At 43.3% G+C, this 15,302-nt stretch overlaps 1 protein-coding gene across 5 annotated transcripts in view; it reads right to left on the bottom strand.

Moving 5' to 3' along the window:
* FAM47E (family with sequence similarity 47 member E) overlaps positions 1-15,302 on the bottom strand; it is a 67,682-nt gene that overhangs the window by 37,200 nt on the left and 15,180 nt on the right. For 2 of the 5 annotated variants that reach the window (XM_073599812.1, XM_073599828.1), the window contains exon 1: positions 1,661-1,944. In XM_073599812.1, the coding sequence (XP_073455913.1) occupies positions 1,661-1,710 (50 nt within the window). In that variant the 5' untranslated portion in view covers positions 1,711-1,944. Of the gene's footprint in view, positions 1-1,660; positions 1,968-15,302 lie in introns of those variants that run through there. The other 3 variants (XM_073599820.1, XM_073599836.1, XM_073599847.1) reach the window with 3 other exon arrangements.

A 15,302-nucleotide genomic window follows, 5' to 3' on the forward strand; every position in this document is an offset into this window, starting at 1 on the left:
TGGGTGGAGCTCTGCCTTAAATAATGAATTAACTAGAAGCAGGCAGCTCTTTATTGCAGAAGGGACATGCTATGTCCCTTCTGCAATAATAAAACACTTACTTGCCTGCTCACAGTCTTCTATTAAAGTGCATACTGAGCTGTGTACTGTATGTGCAGCTCAGCATGCATTCCTAACACACTTTGGCTGTGCTGAAATTACAGACTCCTTTTTTGCATGATGACATCATTCCCTGACCAGTCAATCAGGAGGCCAAAAATGTGGCACGCAGAAGTAGCCGGAGAGAAGAAGACAGGGGCCAGCAAGGAATTTAGGGTGGAAAAAAATGGAGCGTATTTAGGTCGTTCAAAATGGAGCTCACTGTAGTGAGCAATGCTGAAACTGACTGCAGACCCGCCAATGCGTGGGTGTGACGTCAAATCGGCCAGGCTAATAAAAAGCGCCCAGGGATCAATATCCAGAAGCCGGCCGCTTGAAGAAGATGTAAGCGGCCTGCAGGGAGCTCCAGAACGCCACATCGCTGCAGCCAAGGCGAGTATAGTTCCACTTTAACTGCCGCATCGCTAGAATGGGAAGGTGAGTATTTCTGGGGGTTTAGTTCTGCTTTAATGTCATTTCAAAAGTCGATGTGAATACCACTTCAAGACCGCAATATATATATAATATATATCTCTATATCTTGCGGTTTTGAAACAGTTGTCAGCCATAACCCCGGTATTAATATTTTCAGCCGGCGATTCTTTTTCCTAAAAGTGATCCGAGTGGCTAATTAGGGCATGACATCACTTCCGGTTTAGGGTAGATGTGAATACTGCCTTTTTTTGGAAAAGCATCAGATCAATGTTTGTTTAATTTTTTTTTGATCTGATGTTTCAAGGGTAGAGGAGAGATTTTGATTCTTATAGACCCCAGAAGTTCCCATAAAGAGGACCTGTCATGCTTTATTGCTATCACAAAGGATGTTTAAATTTCTTGTGATAGCCATAAAAGAGATTTAAAAAAATGTAAAGGGACAATGTAAAAATATCATTTTTAAATCCCCCCCCCCCCCAAAAAAAAAATATACCACTGCGCAAATACCATATGACATAAAAATGATTGGTCATTTTCTAACAAAAATGATTGATTTTTACTTGTAAACAAAACATTTTTAGAAAAGGCATGGTCTTAAAGTGGTGAAATCAGCAGCTTTTATTAGAACAATCCCGGGTGATTCTACCACGAAGATCCTTGTTTAGACACTTTCTACTATGGGTAACAAATTGTTCTCCTGCATGGTCACCCCGTCACATCCACCTCTTGTGAAGGCCACAAGCAGCTTTACCAACACACATTGCACAGGCATCATCACAGTAAAGAAGCCAATCCAGAGCAATGATGTGCAGCCAACACCAGAGTAGATGCATGGAGATAGGAATTGGTTGAAAGAAGCTGCAGGAGATCTGCAGCACTAAGATGAAAAATTATGAAAAAGTGAAAAGGTTAAAAAAAATACCATTGTTTGTGATGCGCAATGCACATAACAAAGTAAATAAAATCCAATTAGGCTTTTCAACCTTTTGAGCCTTCTTATAATACCAATGTTATATGTGTTCTCGGCTTTCCTCCATCTTTGTGGGGTATACAGGAAATGGTATGTGTATATAGCACGTGTACTTACCAAGGGTGGTGAGGCTTTGAATCATTTCTGTCTCCATCCAGGGTGGACATCTTTCATCAGATCCTAATACAAAGCAGAATTCTTATTACATGTATTGCAGCTTCCAAAGACACAGGGAATATGACCAGTAGGGCATTACTGCACTGTCATATACAATCACCTGTAGAGTGTTCAGTACAGTGTATAAAGTGTATAGTTCTCACACTCCCAGCACCTGCCAGCTCTTGTATTGCCTTCCATTTTGGTTACCAAGGTAACCATGGCATCCTTAGCAACCCTTGTATACACTGACTCTTTTTGATGAGGTCACTAAAGCTGGCCAGTTTTCATATACACACCTGGCTTCTCGTTTTCACAGAAGGTGTCTTCAGCAGGGGGTGTGTTAGTGTTCTGGTGGGCCAGTGTAGAACGGATTTAAATAATATCTGACGTTTTACCTGAGAAAGTTAGCAACTGGCTTCTTTATGGAAACAAACGTAGAAAGGAAATCACATTGCACGCCTTGTGCTCCATCTAGTGGTGGAAAGAGGGAACAGCAGATAAGACCAGAAGACCTGTGCTGAAAAATGTGTGGACTGATGTTTCTATCTTTGGTGTAATAAGCCAGTGCCCCCCCCCCACCCCTTTTTTTTTTTTTAATTCCCCGTCTGATTTCTGTTACGCTACCTTTTATTCTTCGTCTTGTTCCCTGTCCTCTTCGCTTTGTGCGACCCACAAGGTCTTCCCTTTCGACCCCCTTTTTTATAATAGCGGCACTCACCGTGTAAAAAATCCCACGGGGTACAGAGACTCCTTAGTACCTGGTATTCCGGGTCATTCCTTCATACATATACAGTAAAACCTTGGATTGCGAGCATAATTCGCTCCAGAAACATGCTTGTAATCCAAAGCACTTGTATATCAAAGCGAATTTCCCCATAAAAAATAATGGAAACTCAAATGATTCGTTCCACAACCATTTATTCATAGGTCCTTTAGTTTATAGTCCATATAAAAAGATTATAGCAATATGATAGGTTGTGTAACCATAAAATGTCCATCCACAAATGGAAGCCTCCACAAGGGGATTAGAAGCAAAATCAGCAGGAGCTACAGAGTATAAAAGAGAAGAGAGGCACCTCTAAGTGTAGCAATAAGTTGCTAAATGTTGTACCTTCATTAAATGTAACAATATTGCTACACTTAGAGGCCCCTCTCTTCTATTTTATACTCAGTTGTGACATGACGCTACTTGTATATCAAGACATCGCTTGTATATCAAGTCAAAATTTATTTTAAAATGTTGCTTGTCTTGCAAAATGCTCTCAAACCAAGTTACTCTCAAACCAAGGTTTTACTGTATCTGCCTCTTATATACGCAATGGCTGACACTTTGTCAAACTTTTTATGAAATTACAGTAAACGGATGATCCGTTCAGGTCCGCCTGTCAGTTTTTTAGGCGGACCTGAATGGACACTCCATAGACCTCTATGGAGCGTTGGATGTCAGCGGTGACATGTCTGCTGACATCCATCCTGCTCCGATCTGAAAAAGTGTGTCAGAGGAAAAACCTACTTTTCCATCCGTCTGCGGATCGGGTGACAACAGACTCTACGGTCCGTCTTCATCCGATCCCCCACAGTGTGCAGAGACGGACCTGTCATCTGCCTGCTCAGCGGGGATCGACGGAGCGATCCCCCCGCTGAGCAGAGCAGGCTCTGTACACGGACACGTCCACGTAAAAGAGCCCTAACTTGGTTTGAGAGCGTTTTGCAAGACAAGCAAAATGTTTTAATAAATTTTGACTTGATATACAAGCGATGTTTTGATATACAAGTAGTTTCATGTCACAACTGAGTATAAAAGAAAAGAGAAGCGCCTCTAAGTGTAGCAATATGGTTACACTTAATGAAGGTACAACATTTAGCAACTCAAATGGTTGATGATTAAAAGAGGCACATCTAAGTATGCAGGCATCCGGGGTAAAGCTGTCAATATAAAACCATCCTCCGCACCACCATCTATGACATCCCTTTCACACTGCGCTCAACGAGCGGTTCAAGCCTTGCTTTCAGATCGCTCTACTGCAGGGTAGTTTTTAAGGGTCACGATTGCAGACTGACAGCAGTGAGAGCCGGGGGTGTGGGGGATGGTTTATGTGGACAGCTTTACCCCGGATACCTGCATACTTAGATGAGCCTGTTTTATACATCCACCATGTGAGTTGCTAAATGTTGTACCTTCATTAAATGTAACCATATTGCTACACTTAGAGGCGCCTGTCTTCTCTTTTATACTCTGTAGCTCCAGCTGGATTTTTCTTCTAATCCCCTTGTGGAGGCTGCCATTTGTGGATGGACATTTTATGGTTACACAACCTATCACATTGCTATAATCTTCTTATATGGACCATAAACTGAAGGACTTATGAATAAATGGTTGTGGAACGAATCATCTGAGTTTCCATTAATTTTTATGGGAAAATTTGCTTTGATATACAAGTGCTTTGGATTACAAGCATGTTTCTGGAACTAATTATGCTTGCAATCCAAGGTTTTACTGTATTCCATTTCAGTGTTGCCAGAATTGGTTTCTGTACTTACCATGTGTTGCTTTGATATAAAGTATTCTGGAAAAAAAAATCCAGTGGTTTTCCTGTGGTGAGGAATGGATGAGCCACCCTATATGCAGAGGCAAAAATCTGTTCCTAACCAATGGATGTATGGATACGCGCGAACGGCTCTCAGCTTGTCATTGCTTTATACAGGGTTCGCAGCCGCAACTGTTCACATACACCTCTGATCCCAACCACAAGAATCCGCTTTATGTCCCTAAAAGCCCTTGTGAATGTTGAGGGCCCATTTCTGCTTCTCTGAGGGTGTGAGGAGGCACTGTGAGGGCCCCTAAAACCCCCTACGCCTCATGCACACCGGGGCTCTTGTAAATTCTTTTCTCCTGACAAGAGAAAAGTAGCCTGAAAGAGCCACATTTCTTCAAGTGCATTTAGGCCCCTTTCACACAGGCGGCTAGAATTCAGCTTTTAGCTGCGGATAGATGAAGTTATATATCACACCTAAACTCACACAATGCTTTCCTATGCCCCCATTCATACACTGTGTTAAGTGATGGTTTCGTTACATGGGGTTTTGTGCAGTTAGAAAAAATTAATTTGGCTGCGTCCAGGACCGATTTATCGCAGCTATCTGTACCTAACTGCAGGTAATCAAAGTGTACTATTTCACCTGCGGATAGCAGCGGCAACAAGGAAAGAAATACAACAGAAAGCACATCAGATATGACAAGAATGTTCCACCACAGCTAAACGCAGCTGCATGTAAACGCACATTATCGCTGCTAATTGCAATGTACAACTGAAAGTGATCGCTGTGCCTGAAGTCTTGTAATTTCAAAATAGCAAAACATGCTTTTAACAGCGGTAGGATAGCTGCCCATGTGAAAGAGGCCTTAGGTGCATTAAATACTTATTTATGAACAATTATGAACCTCCTCACACCCACACTATAGCCGAAAGACAGATACAGCGCAGGCCTAAATTGCCGGGAGGGCATCCATGTACGTCCCCCAGAGCATGCGCCAACCCAGGCCCCTTACCACGTGATCAGCTGCCAGCCAATGACAGCTGATCACTTGATGAGAAAAAAAAAATCTGATTACCGGCTTTTGCCAAAGGGACATCAGCCCCGCACATGGACACCCACTGCTGCTAAGCAGTGCTCATCAGTGCCACCTACCAGTGCATATCAGTGCTGCCTATTAGTGCCCACCAGTGCCACCAGTGCCTATCAATGCCCACCAGTGCCTATCAGTGCTGGCAGTCAGTGCCTTCTATCAGTACTGCCTATCAGTGTCACCTACCAGTGCCCTCTAGTGCCACCTTTCAGTGCCCCCTGTCAGTGCCCATCAGTGCTGCCTGATCAGTGCCCCCTTATTAGTGCCTATCAGCGCAACCTCATCAGGGCACATCAGTGAAGGAGAAAAATTACCTGTTTGCAAAATTTTATAATAAAATATGAAACGTTTTGTTTTTATCATGTCTTTTTAGAAGAAAATAAAAAACCCAGCAGTGATTAAATACCACCAACAGAAAGCTCTATTTGTGTGAAAAAAATTGTAAAAATTTAATTTGAGTACAGTGTTGCGTGACCATGTAATTGTCATTCAAAGAGTGACAGCGCTGAAAATTGGCCTGGGCAGGAAAGGGGGTTAGGTGCCCAGTAAGCAAGTAGTTGCTGGACTCTATGGGGGGTCATTTACTATAGCAATGCAGTGCAAATTAGCGCTAAAATGGTATTCACTATATCACTAGTAAAAGAATACTCCCAAAATCAAATTTAGTTCCCTGAAAACAAATAGCGCCCAAACCCTTACTCTGCTAAAACCTGGAGTAGTGCACATGGAAATAATGTTTAGAGCATGATATAATTGCCTAAATGGTACTGAATCATGTGGTATATTGTTTAAAGATAATCTGCTTTCACACTGTGTGAAAAAATGATTTCTACACTGAAATAGCTTTAAAAGTCTGAAAAGAGATAAATTCCCTGTCTCTGTACAACTAGGTGCCAACACAACTGAGCATGCTCAGACTGGCAAACAGCTCTCATTTTAGCTCCTATGGCTTTTTTACAAGGCACTATAGTAAAAACCAAAATTAGCACTGGGCTAAAATGCGCTTTTGAGAATTAAAATCGGCGCTATTATAGTCCAATGATTCTAATGGTACAATTGTAACTTCCCCAAATAAATACTTTTAATGTTGAGATGAAATGTATCTTTCTCTGAAATAAATGTTCCTTGCAACAATGCTGCTGCTTCTATTTTGTTTTTTCTCATCTATTTTGTTTTTAAGAATGCTAGAATGTGGAATGTTTTGATGTTTTGGTAAAATATATTTTTCTCTGTCACTTTCACTTTCAACTCTCTATCTCACAACAATCTTTACCCAAACTCTGGGTAAAGTAAAACTGTAAAACTGTCTTTACAAACCACAAACAATACCATTGCTGATGCAAATTTAAAATGGGTCACAATTTTGTCATAATTTGAGCCCGAAAAATGTGATATGTGTACCAACATCAGAAATCAAAATGTAATTCCCATAAATTAGAGGGTAACGTCACTATTCTACACTCACCCACCGAATATCACAGAATATATCAAGAAGAATAAAGCCGCGTACACACGATCAGATTTTCAGACTGGAAATTTGTGACAGGCTGTTGGCGGAAAAGCTGACCGTGTGTATGCTCCATCGGACAATTGTTGTCGGATTTTCCATGGACAAATGTTGGATAGCAGGTTTTAAAATTTTCCGTGGACAAATGTCTGTTGTCGGATTTTCCGAGCGTGTGTACACAAGCCTGTCAGACAAAAGTCCAAAGTACAAACACGCATGCAAGGATGAACCAGAAGCGGTCGGTCTTGTAAATTAGCGTTTGTAATAGAGAATTAACATTCGTGACGCGGCAAATTATGAAATCTCGAAATGCAGCGCACATTCTCATCTTCTTTAATGGGATTATAATGAAGCTGCTTTGCTGGTGATACTGATGGAGTTATTGCAAACAAATGTTCAAGGGCTTTTTTTTCTAGTGATATCAAGAATAATATTATTATGCTTTTTTTTTAATTTGGGCAAGTTACCACAACACCATTATCCCCTAGTTTTTAAGATAAAAAATACAACTATTTTGGTGTCCCTTGTTAATTTTACACATATACTGCACATACTGTATACTGCATTTCTTTGGACATATAGGTGGTGGAATTACATTATTTAAGAGTAAAGCCTCGTACACAAGATCGGATTTTCTGCCAACAAAATCGTGGACTTTTGTCTGAAGGGCGTTGGCCCAAACTTGTCTTGCATACACACGGCACACAATTGTTGGCCAACAATCACGAACGTACTGATGTACTACATGGTTTTTCAGGTCTTTAGCGCCACCCTTTGGGCTCCTTCTGCTAATTTTGTGTTAGTAGAAATTTGGTGAGTATTGATTCGCGCTTTTCTTTTCGCACTTTTCATTTAGCGCTTTTCAGTTCACGCTTTTCATTTCGTGCTTTTCAGTTCATTTCTGAGCGGCCATTCGTCAACCAGACATGTTGCGGAATCGGAGGAGATGACGTGTTATTAATTATTGGCCTTGGAGTTTTTGCTTTGACATTATTTTTTTGGTTGAATAATGATTTGATTTGGTATATTTTCTATATTTTTGGATGCATAGAATGCACTTTTTGGTTAAGTTCTATTACCAGATAGCATGTCTAATTTTGTTTGTTTTATTTTTTTAATGCACAATAAAAAATTGTGGAGAATAATACGTGGCTATGTGTTTTACTTCAAATAACAGTTTGGGAGTAGGCAGTTACATTTAAAAAAATACAATGTAAAATTAACAAGGAACACCAACATAGTTGTATCTTTGATCTTAAAATTTTAAAGCCTGCCATCAAAAAATTTGTCCACGGAAAATTCGACAACAATTGTCCGATGGAGCATACGCACGGATTTTTTTCGCCAACAGCCTGTCATCACACAATTCCCATTGGAAAATCTGATCGTGTGTACGAGGCTTAAGACTGGGATGCCATTACAGTTTATGTGCGTATAAAGGCAGGTGTCCCAATACTTAGGCCAATATATTGTATATTGCTTGTGACACTGAGCATGGCTATGGACTTAGGGCTGGTTCACACCACAGAGATGCAGACTACATGTGTGAGGCTGCCCACTGGCTAAGCGGGTAGCAATTCCATCTAGCAGCGCTGGGGTGCCTGATTCAGTTCCCCAACATGCTAATGCTTGTGTTGAAGTTTATATGTTCTCCCTGTGTGGGTTTCTCACCACAATCCAAAGACATGTTGGCAACCTATTTGTCTCCTGTCGAAATAGTCTCTAATGTAACAAAGTTAGTTTTGGACTTTTAAGCTCATTGCAGCCAGATACTGATGTTAATGTTTGTTAGCACTAATCATGCCCAGGGACTTGGACATTTACAATTGTAGGGTTTACACTGCACAGGTACATATACTTAGAAAACTGTTGCTTTGTTTATGTGCATGCAAATGGCCTTCGATCTTTGGCCTGTAGTTCGAGATTTGATGCACATAGCCAAGGGCTAAGACAGTTGCAAATAGTATTATGTGTTCCTGCTCATCATGTGCAATCACTTTAGACATACATGAAGAGACAGATTGAAAGATACTGGTGGGCGTGTACTTCTATTGGGCGTGTGTCAGTGTGCTAACAATACAACCTTATATAAGTTCTTATATAAATGGCTGCAGTAGGGGGGTTCGCTTGGCCTGTGAAGAGGCACATAGGTCTGTGAGTGGTCTGCAAGTGCACGTAGGTCTGCGGGTGCGTGTAGTTCTGCGAGTGGTCTGCAACTGCACGTAGGTCTGCGAGTACCTGTGTATTGTCTTGATGAGTTACTGTGTATTGTCTTGTTGAGTATTAGTGTCAGGAAGCTAGTTGTTAGGTAATTTGGACAGGGTAAAATCCCCAATCCTCATTAAATTTAATAGGTACGATGCCCGGCGGGTGTGGAGAGGCGACTCGTTGTACAGCTTGCGGCATGTATGCATTCCTTGATCGAGGGTGAATACTGCTGTGCAAAATGTAAGCGCATTGTTTCCCTGGAAGCCCAGGTTCTGAATCTGGGGAAGCAACTGTCAGCACTGAGAAGTCCCTCTACACTAAAGGAGAGCCAGGAACATACACGGCAGGTGCTGGCTGGGGCCAGCACAGAGGCGGTTGGAGACAAAGAGGTGCAGGCACTAGCAAAGAGTAGATGGGTGACAGTCAGGAAGGGTAGAGGGGGAAGTGCCAGGGAGGCCGATCCAGGGCTGGAGCATCCCAATAAGTACGCTCCATTGAGTGACATTGGTGAAATCGTGAAATGCTGGAGCTGAGGGACTCTCCTAGCTGCCAGGGGAAGAACTCCTCCAGTGAGAGTGGGGGGGAAGTGAAGGGAAACGAAAGACAGATTCTGGTGGTAGGGGACTCAATTCTTAGAAGGACAGAGAGGCCTATCTATAACAAAGACCTGAAGCGCCGAACAGTATGTTGTCTACTGGGCGCTCTGGTTCGGCACATCACGGATCTGGTGGACAGATTACTGGGAGGGACTGGGGAAGACCCAGCTGTCATGGGGCACATTGGCACCAATGACAAAGTCAGAGGCAGATGGAGTGTCCTAAAGAACGATTTTAGGGACTTAGGAGCTAAATTGAGGAAAAGGACCTCCAAGGTAGTATTCTCAGGAATATTACCGGTACATCGAGCCACACCAGAAAGCAGAGGGAGATTAGGGAAGTAAACAAGTGGCTGAAGAGCTGGTGTAGTAAGGAGGGGTTTGGGTTCCTGGAGGACTGGGCCGACTTCTCAGTCGATAACTGATACTTTAGAAGGGACGGACTGCACCTAAATGAGGAGGGTGCAAATCAGCTAGGAATGAAGGTGGCCAAAAAGTTAGAGGGGTTTTTAAACTAGGCGATGGGGGGAGGGTCCAAAGGTAGAGATAGTCAGCGCGGAACATATTCCAGAGGATAGTATTGGGGACATTAGTGGTAGGTTGACCAAAGCACATAAACCCAAGGTAAGTATAGTAGCAAGTCCTAGTTGCAATATCTGAACACCCAATAAGAGGATAATATGCGATCGGTCTAAACTACATGTTTTTTTCTAAAAGGAAAAATTTGCGCTAGGTGTAAAGTGAAAAATATAAATCAATGAAAAATGATATTGTGCTCAAGTGTGCAAAAATATTGATAATAATAAACCTATGAGGAAGTATCCTGCGACTAAGCGCTATAACCCTGATAGGGGGCACCACTAAGAATATATACAAAAAGCGCAGCGCTGGATTTGAGTATACAGTGAAAAATATTCAAGCAATAAAATTATTTTGTTCAAATAAAAAATGTGCATATTAATCTTCAAAAAATGTCCATAAAATACAAAAATATAAGTGATTAAACGTCCGTGAGGTACATGAAACACCAATCTGGATATCTGACTTCCACCGCTGTGAGACCCGTCACCAGAAAGATTGAAGGCTTACCGGACCGCCTCTTTAAAAAGGCATGAATCAATCACCACCATGGATGCTGTCCCTCTCCTGGCTGGATCCTGCTGTGAAGCACTAGATGGTTGATCCCAAATCAGTCAGCCGTGAAGGAGCGCCAATCCCAGTAGCATAAATATCCAAAGAAAAAGGGGGGAGAAATGCTCCAATGGTGTAGTAAATTATTAGTTCCTTTATTAAAAAGCCATGAAGGCGTTTAACAATACAAAAGTCCTTGCAAGGAGTGATAAAACAATTCCGATAGAAAATGAAAGTCCGCGCATGCGCAGTCCGTGCGTACGTGTCTACCCTACGGCCGTTTCGTCAGAAATGACATCATCAGGGGCACGCCTACACGTCCGCGCATGCGCTTTAAGTACCCGAGCGGCGAAGCGAAGACACTCAGCCATTGGTTGTCTAATTATTGAAGTTTGGAGACAGCTCGAGGGGGGATGCGAATTGTCCTTCAGCCTTTCCTTTTTATATTTTTTCTATATTTTTTCTATTTAAATAGGCTTAAAATACCAGATCTAATTTAAACTTGGAGCATTATCCAAATTGTCCACAAGATGGCATCGGATAAGATTCATGGAAGCATATTAGTATCAACACTAGTGGTGATGCTTCAGCTGTCTCCAAACTTCAATAATTAGACAACCAATGGCTGAGTGTCTTCGCTTCGCCGCTCGGGTACTTAAAGCGCATGCGCGGACGTGTAGGCGTGCCCCTGATGATGTCATTTCTGACGAAACGGCCGTAGGGTAGACACGTACGCACGGACTGCGCATGCGCGGACTTTCATTTTCTATCGGAATTGTTTTATCACTCCTTGCAAGGACTTTTGTATTGTTAAACGCCTTCATGGCTTTTTAATAAAGGAACCAATAATTTACTACACCATTGGAGCATTTCTCCCCCCTTTTTCTTTGGATATTTATGCTACTGGGATTGGCGCTCCTTCACGGCTGACTGATTTGGGATCAACCATCTAGTGCTTCACAGCAGGATCCAGCCAGGAGAGGGACAGCATCCATGGTGGTGATTGATTCATGCCTTTTTAAAGAGGCGGTCCGGTAAGCCTTCAATCTTTCTGGTGACGGGTCTCACAGCGGTGGAAGTCAGATATCCAGATTGGTGTTTCATGTACCTCACGGACGTTTAATCACTTATATTTTTGTATTTTATGGACATTTTTTGAAGATTAATATGCACATTTTTTATTTGAACAAAATAATTTTATTGCTTGAATATTTTTCACTGTATACTCAAATCCAGCGCTGCGCTTTTTGTATATGGTCTAAACTACATGGCATGTACACCAATGCCAGGAGCCTGGTGGACAAGATGGGTGAACTAGAGATACTGTTGTACGAGGAGGATTTGGATTTTGTGGGAATTTCAGAGACCTGGTTCAACAGCTCTCATGATTGGCTGGCAAACATTCAAGGGTATACCCTTTATCGCAAGGATAGAGAGGGTTAAAAAGGGGGAGGGGTATGCCTATATATGAAGAATAACGTAAAAGCAAATGTGAGAGATGACATCACTAAGGGAGCTAGGGAGGAGGTGGAATCCCTATGGGTGGAGCTCCAAAGGAATGAAGCTAAGGGGAAAATAATACTGGCAGTATGCTATAGGCACCCTAACCTGAGGGAGGAAGGGGAGACAGATCACCTATCACAATCTGGATTAGCAGCAAGGATGGGAAGTGTTATCATAATGGGGGATTTTAACTATCCAGACATAGACTGGGCGGAGGGAACCGCGCATTCATCTAAGGCTCCCCAGTTCCTAAATGTCTTGCAGTACAATTTTATGGGTCAGATGGTAGACGCACCAACTAGAAATAAAGCGTTACTGGATCTACTGATTACCAACAATACAGACCTGATCACGGATGTGGAAATATGGGGCAATTTAGGTAACAGCGATCACAGGTCAATTGGCTTCAGTATAAATCACACAAATAGGAAACATAAGGGGAATACAACGACACTGAATTTCAAAAGAGCCAACTTCCCTAAACTACGAGCCTTGCTAGAAGGCATAAATTAGGATAAAATCTTACGAACAAAGAACACGGAGGAGAGATGGGTTTGCTTTAAAAGCATATTAAATAAGGGCATTAGCCAATGCATCCCATTGGGTAATAAATTTAAAAGCGCGAACAAAAGTCCTGGATGGCTTAACTCCAATGTAAAAATGCATATAAAAGCAAAGGAGAAGGCCTTCAAAAAATACAAGGTTGAGGGATCATCATCAGCATTCAGACTATAAAGAATGCAACAAGAAATGTAAGGGTGCAATAAGGAAGGCTAAGATAGAACATGAAAGACACGTAGTGGAGGAGAGCAAAAAAAAATCCCAAGAAATTCTTTAAGTATGTAAACAGTAAAAAAGGGAGGACAGACCATATTGGCCCCATAAAGAATGAGGAGGGACATCTAGTTACAAAGGATGGGGAAATGGCGAAGGTATTGAATTTATTCTTCTTCTCAGTCTTCACGAGGGAATCGGGGGGCTTCAGTAACCAAAACTGCAGTGTTTATCCTCATGACACATCACAGGAAGCATCTCTATGGTTAACAGAGGACAGAATTAAAATTAGACTTGGGAAACTTAACATTAATAAATCACCGGGACCAGATGGCTTGCACCCGAGGGTACTTGGGGAACTCAGCCAAGTAATTGCCAGACCATTGTTCCTAATTTTTACTGACAATCTACTGACTGGAATGGTACCAGGTGATTGGAGAAAAGCCAATGTAGCACCAATATTTAAAAAGGGCCCAAAATACATCCCTGGTAATTACAGACCAGTTAGCCTAACATCAAAAGCATGTAAACTCTTGGGGGGATGATAAGGGACTATATACAAGATTTTAGTAATGAGAATGGTATCATTAGCAGTAATCAGCATGGACTCATGAAGAATCGTTCTTGCCAAACCAATCTATTAACCTTTTATGAGGAGGTGAGTTGCCGTCTAGATCAAGGAAGGCCCGTAGACCTGGTGTATCTGGATTTTGCAAAAGCATTTCACACAGTTCCCCATAAACGTTTACTGTACAAAATAAGGTCCGTTGGCATGGACCATAGGGTGAGTACATGGGTTGAAAACTGGCTACAAGGGTGAGTTCAGAGGGTGGTGATAAATGGGGAGTACTCAGAATTATCAGGAGTGGGTAGTGGGGTCCCCCAGGGTTCTGTGCTGGGACCAATCCTATTTAATTTGTTCATAAACAACCTGGAGGATGGGGTAAACAGTTCAATCTCTGTATTTGCGGACAATACCAAGCTAAGTAGGGCAATAACTTCTCCACAGGATGTGGAAACCTTGCAAAAAGATCTGAACAAATTAATGGGGTGGGCAACTACATGGCAAATGAGGTTCAATGTAGAAAAATGTAAAATAATGCATTTTGGGTGGCAAAAATATGAAGGCAATCTATACACTGGGGGGAGAACCTCTGGGGGAATCTAGGATGGAAAAGGACCTGGGGGTCCTACAGTACCTGACCGCAAGATTGTGTTTCTAGCGCGATACCATTGTGCTGGCTCTCGGTGACAGGGTACTGTGCATGTCGCGCTGGCTCGCTCATCGGGAAAGGAAAACTTTTTTGCCTTTCACGATGAGTGACAGGCAGTGCTGACAGCTGTCTGGTATGAATCCTGAGGGGGGAACGCCGCGCCAAATATTAAATTAAAAACCGGCGTGGGTTCCCCCCGGGGGCATACCAGGCCCTTAGGTCTGGTATGGATTGTAAGGGGAACCCCCTACGCCGAAAAATCGGCCTGGGGGTCCCCCCAAAATCCATACCAGACCCTTATCCGAGCACGCAGCCCGGCCGGCCAGGAAAGGGGGTGGGGACGAGCGAGCGCCCCCCCCCCCCTGAGCCGTACCAGGCCGCATGCCCTCAACATGGGAGGGTGAGTGCCTTGGGGGAGGGGTGCCCACCCCAAAGCACCTTGTCCCCATGTTGATGAGAACAAGGTCCTCTTCCCGACAACCCTGGCCGTTGGTTGTCGGGGTCTGCGGGCGGGGGGCTTATCGGAATCCGGGATCCCCCCTTTAATAAGGGGGCCCCCAGATCCCGGCCCCCCACCCTATGTGAATGAGTATGGGGTACATGGTACCCCTACCCATCCACATAGGGAAAAAAGTGTCAATGAAAAAAAAAACACAGTACACAGATTTTAAGAATAATTTATTAGGCAGCTCTGGGGTCTTCTTCCGACTTCGAGGGTCTCCGTCCGACTTCTCCCGGTGTTCGGCCTCTTCTCCCGGGCCCCTCCGCTGTCTTCTTCCAGCGGCAGCAGACTGGCCCCTCCCTGGCAAAAGAGCTGGAAGAAGACAGAGGAGGGGGCCGGGAGAAGACAGCGGCGACAAGACAGCGGCAGTAGACCGGGCTCCTCCCTGGCAAAAGAGCTGGAAGAAGACAGCAGAGGGGCCTGGGAGAAGAAGCGACGAGGCAGCGGCGACAAGACAGCGGCAGCAGACCGGGCCCCTCGCTGGCAAAAGAGCTGGAAGAAGACAGCGGAGGAGCCCGGGAGAAGAAGCGACGAGACA

This window comes from Aquarana catesbeiana, linkage group LG01, assembly GCF_042186555.1.
Source record: "Aquarana catesbeiana isolate 2022-GZ linkage group LG01, ASM4218655v1, whole genome shotgun sequence".
Classification (NCBI taxonomy): domain Eukaryota; kingdom Metazoa; phylum Chordata; class Amphibia; order Anura; family Ranidae; genus Aquarana; species Aquarana catesbeiana.